The sequence below is a fragment of the Podospora bellae-mahoneyi genome, assembly GCF_035222275.1.
Source record: "Podospora bellae-mahoneyi strain CBS 112042 chromosome 1 map unlocalized CBS112042p_1, whole genome shotgun sequence".
NCBI classification, from domain to species: domain Eukaryota; kingdom Fungi; phylum Ascomycota; class Sordariomycetes; order Sordariales; family Podosporaceae; genus Podospora; species Podospora bellae-mahoneyi.
The window spans coordinates 3388120-3407720 of NW_026946359.1; the positions used below are offsets into that span (position 1 = coordinate 3388120).

The following is a 19601-nucleotide window of genomic DNA, read 5'->3' on the forward strand; positions in this document are numbered from 1 at the left end:
ACGCAATTTTGCGAGAAAGGGATCGAGGTCTGTAAACCGTGGTCAAGCAAGTCACTCAAAGTCAAGCATCATCATCGCTTCCATAACAATCTCACATTCCCTACTTCCTACTTCCTACCCCGCTCTCCCTCCTCCCCATCTATTGTATTCACCGATATCCCATTTCTAAAACGCCAAAATTCAGAAATCAAACCCCCCATTTCAGCACCCACCCTCGCCATTCTCACACCAAACAACAAACAAAACTCTTCTCCCTTCCATCCCTCCCCTACCCCTCCCCATTTTCACCTGGGAGTCGCTCCAAGATTCACCCCCTCTCCTCCCCCCCTCCACCCACCAAAGAAAACCTCAGAACATAAAAAGCGACACAAATAAACCAAGTAGAAAAAAAAAGAGCTTCTTGTTTTAGGTATAACATCAACCAAACAAAGAGAGCCTTGCCCCCCATCCCATCCATCCCATGTCTTTCCAGCCCATGCAAATGTTTGTTTGTTTGAGAAAGAAGAAAAATAAAACATTTTTCTCATGCTCACCACCCTCCACACCGTCCATCAAAAAACCCCTCTTCAAAAGGGGCTATTTCATTAAGCAAGGAAAGAGACTCTTTTCTATGTTTTTTTTTTTGTTTTTGCAAAAATGTCCACATCCAAGATGCAGTAATCAATAAACTTGAGCTACTGCGGGTATGGGATATATGTCTTGGTGTGTGTGACTTTTTTGCAGAAAAAAAAAAAAAAAACTCCAGTCTCCCCAAATCACATCAACCTCCCCCGCCCTCCCTTACTGCGAAGCGCACTGTACGCGCTCCGCATGCGGGTGCCCATCATCCTCGTCCTCATCCATGGCAGTGGCCCCGCCAAAGCCACCCTTGGAGCTGGCGTCCACATCCTCGATATCAGCCGGTTCCGTCATGGCATTAGCAGGGGGTGTGTTGATGATCTCTGGCGATGGGAGGCACTTCCGAAGGGCCTCAAAGGCGGCCTCGTCTTGAGTCCAGCCCTTCTCGGGGAATTTGACGCTGAATCGGATGTACATGTTGCCAAAGTCGTGGTGACGGTATGATGGCATACCTTGCCCGCGGATCATCTTCACGGTGCCTTTAAATTGTGTTAGACAGACGTTCTTAACCAACAGACACCAGTCAAAACTTACCAGGTGAGATAGCCTCGCCAGGCAGAATGTCAACACTCAACCACCTCTCATCAAGGTGCTCGATGTAAATTGTTCCACCAGCAAGAGCCGTTACGAGATCAATCTCGGCGTTGTAAAGCAGGTCGTCCTCCTTGCGCTCGAAGCGAGGGTGTGGCTTCTGCTCAATCTGGAAAACGACATCACCCGCAAGGATGCCTGGCGCTTGGTCACCCTCACCACGGAATTCCACCTTGGTACCGCTTCTCACGCCACGGTCAACGTGGACATGGAGAACCTTCCTGTCAACCACCGTCTTCTTGCCCATGCACCCTCTGCACCTGTCCTTCTCCTTGACAAGTTCACCCTCGCCGTTGCAGTCTGGGCAAACGGTCTGGAAGCGTTGGATCATGGGACCCATCTGGCGCATCATAGTCTTCATACCGTGACCGTCGCAAGTTGTGCACTTGCGAACGGCACCTTCCTTGCCCCCGCGACCCTCGCACTTGGGGCAGATGATGGAGCGCTGAAGGGCAAGCTTGGAGACCTTGCCGCGGTAAATGTCCTCGAGGGAGACGTTGTGAACGTGGTGGATGGTCTTGGCCTTGCTTGGCCCGCGATTCTGCGTGCCGCCGCCGAACATGCCACCAAGACCACCGCCGAAGCCGCCGGAACCAAAGAACTGGGCAAACAGATCCTCAGCAGCCATGCCGCCACCGCCGCCGGCACCGCCCTCAAGACCAGCTTCGCCATACTGGTCATAGATCTGGCGTTTTTGTGGGTCGGAAAGAATCTCGTAAGCATGTGAAACCTCCTTGAACTTGTGCTCGGCCTCCGGGTTGTTGGGGTTCTTGTCTAGACAACAAAGTCAGTCATGTTACAGCAACCTGCCACTGTGCCAGCAACAACTACATACCTGGGTGGAACTTGAGGGCGGAAATCTTGTACGCCTTCTTCAACTCCTGCTCCGTCGCATTTGGCGAGACCTGCAGCACCAATCATGTCAGAAACTCTACATGCTTTCCTCAAAAATCCGAGATGGCATTCTGGGATTCCTTACGCCAAGGATCTCGTAGTATTTCGCTTCCTTAACCATGTTTGCGGTTGGATCTGATTGTATCGAAAAGGAAACAACAGCTTGCTGTCTCGATTCGGCGGACGACGCTTAGTAAAAAGGGTTTCCTTCCGAGAAAGCTGAAATGGCCAATAAAGTTAGCAAAGATGTCGGGCACTTTTCCAAAAGATATGGCGCAACAGAGTAAGTTGGGAAGAGCAAAGAAAGCCACAAGCCAAAGAGGTCTTCTTGAACTTTCTGCAGTGAAAAGCGGTGGGGGATAGGTGGGCAACTGGCAAAGCCAACCGTTAAAAAAAATCAAAAACAGGGCGCCCAGAGTATGTGTATGCCGTACCCCCGAGGCTGTGTAAGCTTTCTGCTGGGCCGCTGGCAAGACCAGGCTTGGTGGCTGCCAGGAAAAACTGATAGAGTTGGATGTGTGTGTTGGAAGTGGAAAGAAGGAAAACCTACTGTCTGCTTTGGAATTTTGCGCTCGCCGATATTGCGCAAATGCGTCAAACTCTCTTGAACTTCTTCTCAAAGTTGCCCGATTTTGTTGTCGCAGCAAGCAAGAATTTGTCACTATCGCCCGTGTAGGAAATAGCCGAGCCCTTCTGCTGAGTCGTCGGTTTGTTTGTTCGTCCGTTAACTTTCGTTTCTTCTGGGGAAGAAAACAAAGGGTTGGGGTGGGGTTGTTGTTGCGTTGGAGCTTTTTCGAGGCGCCAGTTGGTCAAGTAAGTTAAAAGAATTTCGTCCTTTAAGAAACTGATCGCAAGGAGAGGGGTCCTGTCCAAGGGGAATATGAGCAAGGGCAGATTGGGGTGGGAAAGAGGGCGGCAGAAGAGGCTGAAATTCTTCCCCAAGTCCAGGCGTTGCCTTCCCTCCACTCCCCTCCTGATGGAATTCCATCGAAGACTCTAGAGTGTGGCTGGTGCTGTTAGTGCAGTACTTTCCAGTAATCCCCCCCCCCTTGTCAGGCCCCAAAAGCCGCATGCATCATAGGCCCGTGCAATGCTTGAGCAGCGGCAACACTGACAGGTAAGGGGTACCCATCTATCTAATTCTGTAGAAATCCCAGTGCTGTGCCGATGCGCATGGAAACCGAACAATATCTATCTAACGGGAGGCTTCTGCGTTCAGGAAGCCTGGTCGCTCTTCAACCCCTCCAAACTGTGGCTTGAAAGGAAGAACCCAGGGTCTTCTGTCGTCACCCTCCCACACTCCCTTCCCCCACCCAACCATCCGCCACACCACCCACAAGGGATCCTCCTCCGCATCGGCGCCGGCGAACGGGGGAATCTTTTTTTAGTGAAGCGAAAGGGAAATCCCAGGGCAGCTGCAAAGTCCCAGAACACATGTGCGCGCACGTACTTTATCATGACATGACATAATCGTGAGAATTTCTCCAGGTTTCCAGGGTTCTCTCACCAGGTAGTCTACAGGTTTGTAGGTGAACTCGGAACTGACCAGCAGGGAAATAGAGCGCTTATCTAGTTAGTGTACACTACCCTACATGCATCTTTTGGAATTCCCAGATCACGGAATCTTACCGAAACTCACATGCATTGATCGCCCCCCTCTCCGTTCTCGGGCGAAGAAAGGCAAAACCCACCTACCTCACTGGCGGGTCGGAGAGCCATGGCAATAATGCTATTCGCCTGGCTATAGGGTGTTAGGCTGCATCACTTTCACGTAACAGGACACAAGAAGCGTGAGCATGAAGCATATTTGTCCACAGTTATTGATATTTATTATCACACTCGCCATATCATCTCTCCCATCTCTCCCATCTCTCCCATCTCTCCCATCTCTCCCATCTCTCCCATCTCTCCCATCTCTCCCATTTCTCCCATCTCTCCCTCCCTGCCAACCACACAACAGAACCGCCCAGTGCCTATGCATACCTCCCTCCCCCAACCAGAGCAATATAATGTTGAAAACAACACCATTGACAAAACCCCCCTTCCATGCTTTGCTTTGTTGAAACCACCACCTCCCCCAATGTAGACCTGCCTGCCAATGCCCTATGCCACGATATACAAAAACAACCCCCTTGTCAACAACACCTCTCCCCCCTTTTTATAAAACTCCCTCAAACACCACCAACCCTTCCCCAAAAAAAACAAGACAAGAAAAAGGCCCATTTCAGACCCCACGCCGCAGTTTTATATACCATTCACTCCGATCACGCTCAAACAAACAACAAACCAGAACATGTAAAAAGAAAATAAAAATAAAAACTCAATAAACGCTCTTTCTCGCTCTTACAAACCCTCAGAAGCCTTTTTTTCCCCGCTACCCATCTCCCCCGAATGTGTTCCCCCTCAAAATATACACTATATATTACACTCCTCTGTCTACCCACTCCTTCTTCCTCCCCCCATAACACACCCTCCTCCTCGGCCACTAACCCCCCCTAAGAAAGCAAATTCCTCAACGAAGGACTTGCACTAGCCCCACTCGCCCTCGGCTCCCTGTTCGGAGGCGGTAGGCTCGGCTCCCTCAACGGCGGCGGGCTTTGATGCACATGTCCCCCCCAGTGCGGCCCCCCCTGCCTCAGATAATTCGGCTGCGGCTGCGGCTCCATCATATGATGTTGCGGTGGCGGCGGACGCATATGCTCGACATGATGACCATACCCATTCATCACCGGCGGCGGCTGGTGAGGTCCACTCGTCCTCCTAGGCGGTGATGACCCCCCTCCGTTCAGCCCGACCCCGTTCCTATAAGGCGAGTGCATTATCCCGTTGTGGGGTGGTGGTCCAGGCGGTGGGCCAATTGTCTGGATCGGTGGTGGACGGAGGTGGTTTGGTGGTGGTGCCAGGGGTGGCATACTCAGTGGGGGAGGGCTCGGGCCGCGGTGGTGGTTCTCGCGGTGGTGGTTGAGTAGAGGTGACATGTTATTTGGGTGGGCAGAGGCTCGGGGCCAGTCGCTGTAGCCCCTGTTTGCTGGGGCGTACTCGGGCGGTGGAGGTTGGACGGGCAGTCCTCTCGGGACGATGGTGGGCGGAAGAGGAGGTGGTTGCACAGCCTGTGACTGGACGGCTACCGGTGGGGGGATCAGTTGGGGAGCAGTCGGACCTGGTAAAGGAGCTTGTAGCTGCGGTGGTGGCTGAACCACGGGCGGAGGACCCGACGCAGAATGCATCGGGGGAGGTGACCAGGTCCTGTAGGAGCTGATACTGGGATGACGAGGCTCAGTAGGGCCACCGATAGGAACAACAGCCGGTGATGCTTGCGAAGCCTGCCGGACCGGCTCGGGTGGTGGCGTAGGCTCTCTTTTGAGCTGCGGATAAGGATTCGGCTGGCGACCCAACTTCTTGCACTTGTGACACTGAAAACTGCGTTGTTCCACGAACTTTTGCGCCTCGGAGCCCAGGTTCCCGAAGTACCCGTTGGTGAGCCCGCGTTCCTGTTCCTGATTGATCGGGTGCCACTTGGGACTGACATCGGTGGCGCAGGTAAGACAGATCTTGCCGTTCTGTTGCATTGACGGTGCGTCCTCCATTGACGCATCCCCGTTGAGAATGTGCGAGATGGAGTTGTTGATCAGAGATGCCCGGCGGTTGACGTGATGCGAAGGCGTGGATGGCGATGTTGAAACCTTGGACGTGACAGCGATCTGGTTGGCTTTCTTGGCGCATCCCTTCAGCGCTGTATCGGCCTGTTTGTAGTTCTGGACATACAGCTGTAGAGCAGTCGTCCCGTTTTCCGCCACAATGTCGTGCATTCGGTAGATAGCCGTCTTGGTAGGCAAGTGCTCCTTGCAATAGACAACCGCCGACATAGTTCCAGCGTCCCCATTGATGCTGACAATATTGTGCTGATCGCGCCTCGAGCCCTTGACAGGCGTGATGTCAAAACCCAGAGCATAACCTGCCTGGTGAGCACACTCGACGTGGACAGAAGCGCGGCACTGATGGCAAGATACACAAGCTCCTCCATCTCTCTTGCAAGCCTTGCAAATCTCGGCAAACTTCGCCCTCGGGATCGTGGGAATTCCTTCAGCAGGACACAGCGCCTTTGCGCTACCGAACTTGACCTCCGGTGTCCAGACCGCGCATGTGACGTGCACCCAATTGTTATCGGTCGTGCACTTCAGGGGCTCGCGAGGGTTGACAGGCCGATTCATCTCCTCCTGCTTCTTGCGGTAAAAGTCGGCCGCTTTTTGCGCATTTTCGCGCTCCATCCTGTCTCTTTCTCTTTCCTTCTCCGTTTTTTTCTTGTGAGAGATTTTGGGAGGCTCGACAAAGTCATGGTGGGTATACTCGTGTGGGCAAAGCACGCACTTGTAGTCCTAGATACACGAGTTAGCATCAATTGCACCTTTGCAATCAAACCTGAGCAAAACTTACAATAGCGACCTGCGGGTTCTTGTCATTGGCACACATGTCGCATGTCCACTTTCCAGGAGGTCTGTTGTCCAGCACACCGTAGCAACTCCGGTGAACCGTCAAGCGGCACTCTCTGCAGCACAGATGCTGATTACCCATGGGCTCCATCTCAAGGCAAATAGCACAAGGCAGCGTCCGCGGCTTGGGCATTTCCGGGACGGGAGGTGGAGGTGGAGGTGGTTTCTCAACCGCCTTCTCCTTCTTCTTGGAGATCGGAGCATTGACCACACTACCCGACTCAGAAGCGGTCTGATCAGCATCCTTGTCGGGAATACTCTTGAGCTTCTTGCGAGGCGGTTCCTTATCCGTCGGTTGGGCGCTGAAAGAGCGTGCCGGGCTCGCAGTAGCAGCCGGATCGGGGGTGCGATATCGAATATTGTTGGCCATCTCCTCAGCCGCCAACAACTCCTTGTAAAGATCCTCGTCCACCTTCTTCCGCCATCCGCGACCTCCCGTCTGGGCCACCTTCTTCGCAACCTCTTCAACATCCTCCCACTGGATAGCATAACGTCTCCACAGCTCGGCGCATCGTCGACAGAGCGCCTGGATGCATTGATCCTTCTTGTCCTTGTTAGCGCCACGGCCACCATTCTCGGTGACCGCGGATACAGCAGCAGCCGGCGCTCTCCGCCACTGGCGAGAGTTTTTGGTGCCGCAAAACTTGCACAGGAAGCCTCTCTTCTTCTCCTTGGCCTTCTCCGTGTCGAACGCCGAGTCATCGTGAACATCGGCAACGTCGTCAGCCAGCTTGTTGGCAGCCGCCTCGGCCTTTTTGGCATCTTTCTTGCCCTTACGTCCGGAAAAATTGCCCCAAACTTGCTTGCCGCGATCTGTCTTTTTCCAAGTGTAGTAGTATCTGACGACGGTAGCTGGTTTCAACGTCTTGACGTGCTTCATGACGAGATGCAACTCGGAGCCATATTTGGCCACGCCCTCTTCGAACTTCTTCTGCTCTGCTGGGGTTAAATCTGGCTCTTTGAAATCTTCTTTCGGTACCTTGGGAAGTGTCTTGAGGGCCTTTTCGGCATTGAAATCGAACTTGAAAAGAAGATCTCTCGCCACATCTTGGAGATTGGTGGATTGTTTCGGTACACCAAGCGAGACGGCCATAGATCTGGCGGTGTCCATGTAATCATCGATGGCACCATCAGGCATTTCCTTTCCAACCTTGGCTGGCTCCTTCCAGAGGGTGGTGACTGTCTCGTCGCCGCCGCGCTCGATATACCCTGGCGGAGTGTCTTGAACCCATTTTGGGCGCTTCTCCTTCTCGATCCGCTCAGCTTCCAAGAGGGCCTGTTGTTCTTTGGTGAGCTTGTTGCTGCCCTTGCCACTTTTCTTGAACTCTAGAGGCTTGACATATTCCACCGGTCTCCCGGGCCAAGGACCCACGACAGCTTGATGTTTCAAACCCAGTCTGGTGCTGGCACGGGGAAAGATGCGGTCGTCCAGATCAAGAGCGTCCTCCACCTTGCAATGCATGCCAAAGTAGCGATATGGCCAGAGACTAGCATGGTATATCTGCTCTGCGGTAGGCGGCTGCCGGGTTTCATCCGAAGCAGGGCTTGTCCGGCTGGTGCGGCCAGTCTGCACACCATCGACACCACCCATCTCCTCGTCCTCATCGTCGAGGAGCTCATCGTCTTCGCCATCACGACCACCGTCGGCGAGACCAGGAGTGTTGCGACCTTCAAGCCTGCGCTCGTGTGCTCTACTGCAGGCGGCGCAGGACCAGGCAAAGCCACGACTGGGTTTCTTGAGCAAGGGTGGTTTGACACAGTTCATGTGGTACGTGTGTTGGCACACGGCACAGTCGACCGAATCGTTGCTGGTTGATGTGTCAGCATTTCAAGATACTTTGGTACAAGTTATAGCTCCCCACTTTAGTCGCTTTTTTGGTGCATGCATGGGGGTGCGGTCCTATTGGGTCACGCCAGGGAACCCCATTGGTCCCGCGCCCCGGTGCGAACGAACCACGACCACCTCACACTCTCTCACGCCCACCCCCCCCGCGCCAAAATGGAAAATGGAAAAGGCTCGGGGAAAAAGGAAACAAACTTACTTTGCGCAGTACGTAACGCACCGCTTGCACGTCTTGACGGCACTCGTCAACTCCTTGCCGCGGCCCTGCTCCGTCAGGACGTACTTCCAGTGCTCGTCCAGCACCTTCTTGACATGCTCGGGCACGTTGATGACCTGCTTCGTCGGGATCACCTCGTAGTTCTTTTGGATGTAGCGATCATAAAGCTTCTCGTACCAGAAACAGTCGGGCGCCCGCTTGTAAGCAGCCAGGTCCTTGATCTCCGCCTTGTGGCGGATCTGGCACTTGCCGCGGAGTGAGGTCAACGGGCTGATGTCCGAGTGCATCGTGGCAAAGACCAGGCGTGTGTCTTGCACCTTGCGGCCAATGTCCTTTGGTCGGTAGTACCAATTGACGCGGATTGCGTCTATTGGCAGGCTGGTGTCATTCTTGACGTGCAAGAACTCCATGATGCGGCCAATGTAATAGGGCTCCCCCGGAGGCTCACAGACCAGGTAGACGTGATCTGCATGTCTGTGTCAGAAGTGAAATATCGTCCAAACTTCCCCGTATCCGACTCACCTTCTTTTTGCAGCACAGTCCCGTCGTCGGCTATCATCTTGCCGTCCTTTGTCGGCCGCGACTTGCAGTTTTCAAAAGTGAGCATGTTCGTCTCACCGTAGCCAGGCGCGCCAGGAGTCGCACTTCCGCCATCCATCGAGCGTGATGCCGTCCCCGCGAGTCGCTGATGAACAGCCGCCGCTAGCAATGAGGTCGAAGCTCCATTGGTCCCGGACGGGGTCTGGCTTCCGCTGGGAGTCGAGGCATCAGCAGCCGGAGCCGCCGCAGAAGTAGCTTTTCGCTTCTTGCCTTTGTGACTGTTTGAGGTCGAATTGCCATTAGTTTTGTTTGCCGTGTTTGTCGACGTCGTAGATGATGGAGCCGGGTGAGAATCCTTGGTGCCATTTGTGGTGGCCGTGGTTTGCCTGCTCTCATCGGGCAGAGGCTTTCGTGAAGATGCATTGCCGGAGCGCGGGGCTGTTTGGCCTGCATTGGCTGCTGGTGGTGCTTGTGATGATGACGACGATGTCGCACCGGCTTCTTGTGGTATTGGTGGTTCTAGATGTTGCTGCTTTGATGAAGGGGCTTTCTTCGAGTCGGTGTCCTTTTTGTTGGTGTGCTCAAACAGTTCCATGTCGATGTCCCGGTCCTCGGCATAATTTGGGCGCGCAGCACCAGTGCGATTTCGAGATCGCGTGCCATAGGGAGAGGCCTTCTCACCGGCATCTTTGGCGGCGGCCGAAGCCGAAGACTTCTCCATGGGCTGTGGTGATTCCGATTTTGTGGTGCTCGCCGTGGAGGACGACGAGCGAGATGAATTGGGGAGGTTGCTCATGGTAGGCGGTGGAGGGTGATCCGTGGATGTGGATGAGACCGGGCCGCCCAAGTTAGTATTAGAGTTGGCGACTGTTGCTCCCGCGCCGTCCTTGGCGGACGAGGACGAGGAGGGAGTGGCCGAACTGGTAGAAATTGCAGATTGCGCCTGGTCCTCAGATTGCTGCTGCTGCTTCACACCACTTTTCTGTGCCATGGTGGGGAACAGGTCACCGAAAAGCAAAAAAAAAAAAAATCAAGAGGCGTCAGATTCCAGATACCAGATACCAGAGAAAACTCGCTCCGCCTAAGTTTCTTGTCGAGCAGTGAAGACGCGGCTGAGGCGGTTGTGGCGGTGATATCGTGGTTGAAAAGGTTTGTTGGAAATGAAGGGCGCCCTGGTCAGTGTTGCTGTTGATGTCAAAAGGCAGTAGTGGTCGGCGTCAAGAAAGAAGGTGGGTTTGGGTTTGGGTTTTGGGGGGGGGGTAGGGGCGTGAAGAAGGGCGCCGACGCCAGATGTCATGGGAGGAAAAAGAAAAGCCAAGAGAGGAGTGACGGCGGGCCGGGTAACGGTCCATAAGATGAGACGGGCAATGAGTGAATCTCAACAAGCCTGGCTGCGAGCCCCCTGCGTGGAGACACGGAGGAACCGTCGGGGTGGAAAGATGTCTGCCAGACCGTGGGGGGATTGAAATTCGCGATACCTCGCCGGACGAGCCATATAACAGAGAGAAAAAAGGTCGTCGGCACCGTATCGGGGAGACCAGGGAGCAAGTGTGAGGTCAAGGCCAAATCCAAGTAAATCGACAAATGTATGTATGGGGGCTCAGGTCAGGCGCGGCCGTGGGTGAATGGAGGGTGAGTGAGTGGAGTGGCCTGGGGACGATGAGATGGAGTCAAGGGGGACCGTGTACTATGCGCGTTGGCCGTGGGCTGTCGTCGGGAAGCTCCTGTGCAGACGTGTGTCTATGGGCAAACGGCTGATGAAGCTAGATGGAGCGCATCTGGATCGGGGGGAAATCTTGCCAAAGGAAAGGGAAAAAGGAAGGGAGAGGGAGATATGTGGGCAAAGGTAATAATGGAGACCCAGACCCAGTCAAGAAGCGTCAAATGGGCGTGCGGTGCCGTGGGTGCGTGCAAGGAAGGCAAGGCAAGGCAAGGCAAGGCACAAGGTACAGGCCGTCTACAATTTGGTACATTTCTGGCCCCGGCTCTTCGCCATTTCTTTTTCGGTATATACTACCACCTGTGCTATGAGAATAGAGAAATGCCGTGCTTCGGGATAGATTCCGGCGTCACGGATGAGTTGCGTAGACTACCTACTAATTATCTCTGGCTCGTCGTCCTTCATCGACTCGAGACTGGTTCGTCCAAATGGAGGGCACTGAAGAAGAGGCGACAAGACCCAAGAGTGACAGATGGACGTGGACGGGCAGCGAAAGCAGAGTGAAGAAGCGGCACCTAGCAAAAAAGAAGGTAGCACACACGGACCAAGCCCACACAATTGGCAGGCTAACACGCCTCCGGGTGTCGAAGAGGTGTGGGCCGTCGTCCTCTGGCACTGTGAGGTTTGTGGGGCCCACGAGGTAGATATCGCGTACTGCGCGGCCTGCAGGGATTTGCATTCCCGCATCGTCCACATTTCAACGTCGGCAAAACCACCCATGGCCAGCCACGGCCTGGTACCTGGGCGATACTTTGTGCCCCAGAACCCCCTACAACCTCATCAACCTCACCCCAATCGCAATCCCTACGTACAACCACCACCGTCCACTTTTGGTTTCCTGTGGACATATATATTTCTCCCCTACGGACCGCGCGGGGATGTTGACAAAACCAACCTCATCATTCGACAGTAGGGTGTGGAGCAAGGACAGCATAGACAGCATAGACAAGTGGAGAGCGATGGGAAGGGTTTGGAACCCGAAAGGGATGCTTGGAACAACGGCACTTGTAGTCAGAAAGAATGTTATATGATGGGATGGATGGATGGATGGACGGAAGTGATACCCATCTGTATTTTCTTCGGTAGCTTTCACGTAGTGCTTCTGACTGGCTTGCTTTCGGTCGCCGTTAGCACAAGAAATGGTAAAAGCTAAGGTAGAAAATCGAGGGCAAATGCTTCCAGTCGCGCGCCCAGCTGGAACGCTGCCGCTGCTGCTGATGCAGACGGTCGCGCGGGCAGGCAGGGCAGGCAAAATCCCCCGAATGGTGGGATATCAAAACTAAAAGGGTGGGATCGAGGGATCGAGAAAGAACCGCACCGTGTGTCTAGCGAACATGAAGCTTTTGCGCGGGTATTTACCACAAGAGCCCCAAAAGCGGCCACACTTGGGGTCATTCAGCCAACCCTCTCACCCCTCGTTCTAGACTCCTCTATCAATCAATGTCCATGACTGTTAGTACTGCCAGACCTGATGGTTGATGATGGAGGTGGTCATGGAATATTGGCTTATGCAGGTGTCACTTTCATACTAGCCCCAATGTGTGTCCGCCCAACATCCCGCCTTCTGTCATCAAGCAACCACCATCAACCCCAGATGCCCCTCTTTTTGATCCGTAGTTCGGTCTGTTATTAAATGGGTGGCCAGATCTCTTTGTCTCTGCGTTCAGGTCAAGCATCTCGTAACCAGGACGGACCCAACTCTTGGACATGTTGGAAGTGCCACATGTGTGTCGGCGGCGTATCTCATAAGGCTGCGACCGATCGGATGCTTTGGTTGAGCTGTCCCTGTGCGCCCCTGATGCCTTGAAATATCAGCTGGAGACGGTGGTCCTGAGAAAATCCGAATCCTTTCCGTATCATGGTCACGGCCGTTCCATCTGTTGAAGCACGCGCACCGCCTCTTCTCATGGTCGAACCCCTGTCCACGCCAGCCAACGGTTACATTCTGCAACGACCTCACCTTGCTAGCGATAGCTTGTCTCTGTCCTCACCTGTGGCCATCTGAAGATGATATCGGCGGAATAAAAACCTGCGGTGTCTTTGTTTGTACTGCGAAATGAATCGATGGATGCACGTACGTTTTGGGCATCTTGCTTGATGATCGGCGAATGATGTCGACATCCCCGACATCTTGGCGTTCATCAACCCACCTCCGCTCCGCCCGGTCCGCAAACAAAAAACGCTTCTCCAGACCTCCTCTCATCACCGTCATACAAAACCTCGCGACTGCCCTCAAGGCCTCGCTGGTGGGGTTGGAGGGCTGAAAAGCAACTGAAAAGAGTCAAGAACACATCAGCATTTTCGGCCCAACAGCTTGACACGATTTTGTGCAGAGACAGATCGCGAATCGCCAAACCATCTGATGTCGACACCAATACCGATTTCCCGAATGGGCGAGATTTGAGCCAGCCCAGGATCGTTCGTTGGAAAACCCCGTTGCCCCACAATTCAAACTTCCTGCCATGTGCATGCCGAATTGCAATCGTCTTGTGTCGTGGAGCTCAGCCCAAACAGCTTCATCATCAACAACATGGGATCATGGAAACATCGGCTGTCCGAATTTTCCTGCTGTTTCAGAGATCAAACTTGGGAAGGGGGAGTGGCTCTCATCTTGGCGGTTGCAGCTGTCCAAAATCCGTTCAAACCGTTCGGGGAGTGGGGGCAGTCCTATATCACAGCATAATAAGATCAGAGTCACCCACCAGAAGGCTCCCATGTGCCTTTGACCGCTCCCTTATCAAAACCCTCTCTGTCTTGTTAGCATATCCTTTGGTCTGGCTGATGAGCCTTACTGTTGGCACTGCCGCCGCCGTCCGGTCCCAGATGGTGTTCCCTGCAGACGCCCCCAGGTCTGAGGTATCACGACAGATTTCCCGGGCTTCGTCACGGGCGCACGAGGATAGAGTAGCGCACAAGCCTAGGTTACGTGTGTCATCCAGCTTGCGAGGTCTTACTCTCCCCCAGGTCCTAATATGACAGCGCAGGCCCCCTGGTTGACATCAGGAGGCTGTGACGTCCGGTCTGGTGTCGGCGGGAATATTGTGTCAGCAGCCCCAAAGGTAGAGAGAGATGGTAGATCAAGAATTTTTTCTACAGTGGTCAGCACAGACGTAAAGCGCGTCCTCGTACCCAGCTGGTAATAGTGGTCTTGTCGAACGTCAACGGAGAGAGATGAGATGAGTGGTCGGGATTTGAGGAATGAGGCTTTCCGCGGCCAGCCCCCAGTGCGACCCCGAACCATCACGCACTGTCCTGCTAGTGGCGAACGGGCGACGGGGAGCAATCTTGGCTTCCTTTCTTGCCGGGGGCTACCGTCCTAATTAACAACCGAGAGCGGTTGCAAAGGAAAGGATCAAAATGTCCCGCTGTTGCATGATGACAGAACACCTTCCAAGGCATTGTTAGGTCTGGATCTGTTGCTCTTATTTCTGCGAAGCAAAATGTTTGATGTATCCGACTGTTTGTGTTGTCGAAATAGACACCATATCTCTCCTGCCGACCGTCGATCTCTTCTCAACACGACACCAAATCACCTGCCCCCCTCCCCCCCAGAATGACATTCTGCCGCCCTTGCCATGGCTGCAAAGGGGACAGACAGATAGGGAGCGGGGCCACATCTGTGGAGAAGCCCAAATGATGTCTGGCCTTCGACTTCTTCTTGTGGTGATGCGGTGACCTGCGTGGTCGGACAGCCGATCATCGCGGAGGTCAAATACCGGGAAGCCAGCAACTCGAGATCTTGGGGCTATAATTTTTCAACATCGGGAGAGCAAGGGCGCACTGGCTACCTGTATTCACCTAGTGAGTAACCTTGTGGATTCGGCATGGAAAAAGCCAGGAGTCAACAAAGGGGATTCCGTTGTTTGGTGGGTACGAAGGACGGAGTTAGCAGTCAATTTTGTATCCCCTTCCACCCTATCCGCTTCGGCCAGCCATCGGCCTCATTAGGGTTTATCCCTTGATCTGGATATCACTAGACGAACGAAGCAGCGGTCAGTGCAGACATAAGCTTCAACCGCCAGAATGCAGTGCTCAGTGTTTGGGCTTGGGGCATCAATGTGTCGCCTGCTTGTAGGAGTGCTACCTTGGCGCGTGTCCTGGGTCGTCATTGGCGCTTTCGAAGCCGCCGCCTCGCTGTTGTGTGCCCTAACTCCATGTTCGAGGCCACGGGCGCGAGATAGTAGCACATTTTCGAGCTTATTGTTCTCTGTTTCTCTCGGAAGTGTTTCAGGTGGCCAGATCGTAGCTTTTGATGTTGACAGCTTGATCGGCCGGTCACGTTATGAGGTGAAGATTGCCGTATCACCTGCGGCGCTGAGGAAACCAAGCCGGATGTGGGGATGGAAAGGAGTCGGGCATGGTCCGGAGCTTGATGACGATGGGTCCCAGGGTGATGTGTCAGGCTGGTGAGAGTAAAGGATCAGACGATTCAAGCTCCCTGCTGTTTCCTGTTGAGCGACTTGGTGCCGTTGTGTTGTGTCGTCTCCGGCGGCTGCGAGTTCTGTGACAGCTGTTCCTATCTCCCGTCCTCGAAAGGTGGGAGCTGGAGGTCGGTGGGAGGCCAGCCGGAGGTTTCTGGTACGGGACAAGTGGGGCTTCGACGCCAATTTTCTTTGGGGAGGAGGGCGTTCCCAAGTTCAAGGGACTTGATCCCGAATTCTTGGCAAGAGCAGGGGTTAGAGATGGAACCACCCGCCTCCTCAAAAAAGGTGGGGCTCCTTCCCCTGCTGGATCTTTTTCCGCCCAAACGGCTGGGAAAGAACCGACGTCGAGCGTGACTTCTTCAACAAGCCCAGCCAACAGTGGCCCTGGTGAAATCATCATGACCTTGGAAAAAGGCTTTTGTATCTATCAAATCATGAGTAATAATTCTTGCTGTGTTGTTTGAACCACAATTTTGCTGCACTTTCTTGTTATTTGTGCTGTTTGACAGGGGATGACTTGCTTGCATCAACATCCGGAGTCCCTCTTTCCCCCAGATCGTATTCTTTTTCTAGCATTTTTGGGTCTTGGGTAAGTAGAAATCTTCCATTCTCATCATGATGAACGTGAAAGCTGATAGCTACGTACAGAGTTGATGTACCAGCACCCTCTCATGAGATTGGATGAAGCTTGGAACTTACCCTTCAAGAAACAATAACAACTCAACGTCTAAAGTGTCATTTCGCCGGCACTGGTCTCAACATGGGCATCTTGGGACATGGTCTTTGGAGATGTTAGCTCGGAGATATCGCAGACCCAAAAGACCCAGTTCAAGGTCGCTAGTCTCATTGTTGCAACAATTCAAATGTCAAGATATAGCGGGATCTGAAATGCCCTGACTACTGAATTCGTTCTAGGCTGGTCCTGAAGGGTCCTAGGGGCTTGACAACGACAACAGCAAAAACCCCGCAGTCGCTGTCTGTGCCGCACAGAAAAGGAATCGAACGAGAGACATTTCACATGTGCCGTGGCAACACAAGGCCTCATCTTCGACTCGAATGACTGGCAAATATGGAGTATGGCATCCCTATGTCTCACTTGCTGACCATAGAAATCGCGGCAGCTCGAGATCTGGCAATCAGTGACACCAAGGAGAGAATACCGTCTCGAGGAACCAAAGGACTGTTGTTTTCTCACCTCGTGGAAAGGATACTTCTGCACGTCTCTTTGCGGCGTGCAGCGACCACCAGCAGCAAGGCGTATGCAGCTGGTTGTCGGCCTCTCGGCTGCCCATTCTTCCCCTTGCACGACATGCAGCCAGCCAAACATGTTCTGTGGTTTTTGCCCCGCATCCGCCACAGCAGTCAGTGGTCGAGTGGGCACGTTGATGCGTGTCACCGTCCGGTCTGTCGCCTACAACACCACCTCAGGTCAACTGACCAGTCACCTTTTTGTCTGTCGACCGAGCAGTCACGGCCGGCTTGTACGTGGATATGTGTGTGTTTGACAGAGGCAGAAAAGTAGCAAGCTACCCTTCTTCCGGTTCCCGCTTCCCGTCAGTCTGCCCTCTCTCATCTTTCCATAGCCCCGGATCGGGTGTAAAGATCTTTTGGCATGGCCAATTTTGCCGCTTCCCCTATGACTTGTACATACGGGCAACCGGTGTGGCTGCCTGAGTGCTGAGTGTGTGCCACACTAGCAGGTAGCTGATGCCTTTTCGGTTGCTTCCCCATTCTCTTCGGCTCTTATCAGGGCGGCCCCCGTCCTCTTTGTCTCTGCGTACATCGGACCTCCTTCTTGACCTTACCTTTTCGTTGTCTAGTCAGTTGTTTTCTGTCGACCGGTGATTTTGCTGCCCGCTACTCCAACATCTCCGACTATACCGTGTGTGTGCAAAGGTGCTGTGCTTTATATCGTCGCATCACGTCAGATCGGACCCCATCACATAGCAATAGGCACCATGGCTGGGGCGGCTAGCGCCTCCAACATAGACGCAGCCGCAGAGCACAGCGGAAGTGGGAACGGCAGTGGTAGCAGAAGCCCCAACGCTGTCGCAAGGCCCAGTGTGATTAGCAATGGCGAGGGTAGTTCCTCTTCGCCTGCCACCGGAGCAGAATTAACATCGGGCTCCGGCCCGGGGTCTCGGTCGGCATCGGCATCGGCATCGGCATCGGTGCCGGGATCTGGATCAGTTCGGACCCTAGAGGACGTCATGAAAGAGCCATCCACCAGTGTTCCTGATGTTGTTGTCCTAAACGCTGTGCCCGAACCTCGTCTGCGTCGGGATACACTGGACCCGAAAGAAGACCTCTGGATGTCCACGGCCGATGGGTAAGAATTTCATACATGATACGCCCCCACATTCGTGGTGCTTTCTTCTGTTCTGAGTGATGTCAGATAGTAGTCTAACACAAATGCGCATAGTCGATATAGCTCACCTATCATCCCCTTGAAAGTTGGCTCATCGCCGCACATAGAGACCTTCTACGTTAGTATCAGCACCCAATACTTCCCACTCGAGTCCTTCTTGATGCTGATGAAACCTCACAGGTGCACAAGCACATCCTGATCAAGTATGAGTACTTTGAAAAGGCACTGTGCGGACCTTTCAAGGAGTCTGAGACCCAGTCTATTGAGCTCCCGGAGGAAGACCCAGCCATCTTCCACTTCCTGGTGTCATACTTCTACGAAGGGCGATATGACCCCATCAAGCCGCTAGCCGCCGTGTTGAGTATGTCATCAATGTCATATCCTATCCCTTCTCTCAACTGAAAAATTACCGCCATCCTGACACGATGCCAGTTGCCGACCAACCCAAAGGCAAAGACCCCGAACATGAAATCTCCCACCCGGCCACCACTTCCGCCAACCTCAACACCGGCGCCGACTCAGACTCGGACCGCTCCCTCTCCTCCCTCGAATCAGACGTCAGCACCATCTCCCGCCGGCGCCGCGACCGCCGCATCCGCCGAGCCGAACGCCAGTACGAACGCCTCCGTCAAAAACACCCCGGCCACCACCGCACAAACTGCCCATGCCCCTCCTGCAGCAACGTCCAAACCGGCCCCGCATGCTGGTCCTGCCGAGCACCCCGTATGCCACCCCCCCCTCACCCTCCCCCAGGCGCCATCCACCCCAACGTCCTTCTCATGAACATGAACGGCGTCCCCGGCCCAGGCCGACCACCACCACCACCACCACCACCACCACCAGGCCACCCAGCCCACCACCGCCGCCGCAACGCCAACCGTCGTGGTCCCCTTCCCCCTCCTCCCCCTCCACCACCACCCCCCCTCCCCCCCTCAGCAAACACCAACCCCAACCCTCGCCTCCCCACTCCAGCCGACCTCCAAACCTGGCTGTTGACTTACAACCTCTCCCTCTCGGTGTACATCTCCGCGTCTAAATTCCTCCTCGAACCGCTAAAACGCTGCGTGGCCCGTCACATCATCGATCTCCTTGAATCCGCCGGCCCAGACTGCGCTTCCCTCGAGCTGTTGTACTCGTGTTCGACCCTCTACACCAACCTCCCCTCTTACGACCCCCTCCTCAAGATGATTTTCGCCAGGGTGGCCTTTCTCCAGTGCTGGAAACTTCCTACTGAAGGTGGGGACGGGGACAGGTACCTGGTTGAAAATCCCGAGATTGCCGCTTTGCTGCTGAAGGAGATGGCGAGCAGGACGGAGGATGGGGGTTTGGGGGGGACAAGTTGGATGGTCATGGGGGCGGATGGGGGAAGGATGCTGCCTTCGATGGAGAGGGTTGGGGATGGGTGGGCGGATGGGGTTAGGAATGGTGGGGGGATCAACGGAGGGGGAACGGGGTGGATGGTGCAGAATGGGGGAGGGGGAGGGGGGCACCATGGTGGGGGGGGACATCATCACAATCATCCGCTGCCGCCGCCTGGGCCGCTGGGGAATCATCAGGGTTATGGGGGGTGGAATGGAGGAGGGGGACAGGTGCAGGGGCAGGTTATGTATGGGCACCATAATTGGCCTGGGAGGAGGTAGGGGAAGGGGAGGTTATGGTTTGTCAATGTTCCGGTGGTGGGGAATGGGTGATAATGATGGGGATGGGGGTTATTGGATTGGAGTTTTGTCATGTTTTGGAAATACCATATAGATTGGATGCTTATTATGGTGTGTCGGTAATGGGAACTGAAAGAACGCTCTGAACCATGTTGAGATATTGTAAAGAGTCAAGCAAGGTGAATAGACTGAGCTGTGTGAACTTCCTTTCACTAATTTCATCCGGTATTTACTCATA

At 54.1% G+C, this 19601-nt stretch overlaps 3 protein-coding genes across 3 annotated transcripts; 1 reads left to right on the top strand and 2 right to left on the bottom strand.

Moving 5' to 3' along the window:
• Nucleotides 1-330: 330 nt before the first annotated feature.
• Nucleotides 331-3046, bottom strand: YDJ1 (Type I HSP40 co-chaperone). The gene is made up of 5 exons (XM_062874328.1): nt 2654-3046; nt 2189-2322; nt 2045-2114; nt 1153-1983; nt 331-1097 (listed from the first exon to the last, which is right to left on the bottom strand). The coding sequence occupies exons 2-5, from the start codon at nt 2222-2224 to the stop codon at nt 781-783; spliced, it is 1254 nt and encodes a 417-aa protein (XP_062737446.1). The 5' UTR covers nt 2225-2322; nt 2654-3046; the 3' UTR covers nt 331-780.
• A 1252-nt stretch (nt 3047-4298) lies between these two features.
• On the bottom strand, nt 4299-11054 carry SNT2 (putative PHD type zinc finger protein with BAH domain-containing protein). Its single transcript, XM_062874329.1, has 4 exons — nt 9176-11054; nt 8636-9119; nt 6538-8401; nt 4299-6479 (listed from the first exon to the last, which is right to left on the bottom strand). Exons 1-4 carry the CDS (start codon nt 10182-10184, stop codon nt 4599-4601), a joined length of 5238 nt encoding a protein of 1745 aa, XP_062737447.1. The 5' UTR covers nt 10185-11054; the 3' UTR covers nt 4299-4598.
• A 4532-nt stretch (nt 11055-15586) lies between these two features.
• Nucleotides 15587-19345, top strand: QC761_110380 (uncharacterized protein; the record flags this gene model as incomplete). Its single annotated transcript, XM_062874330.1, is given in 6 exon segments — nt 15587-15926; nt 15986-17496; nt 17509-17666; nt 17760-17823; nt 17886-18066; nt 18138-19345. 5 exon segments carry the CDS (start codon nt 17296-17298, stop codon nt 19343-19345), a joined length of 1812 nt encoding a protein of 603 aa, XP_062737448.1. The 5' UTR covers nt 15587-15926; nt 15986-17295.
• Nucleotides 19346-19601: the final 256 nt, after the last annotated feature.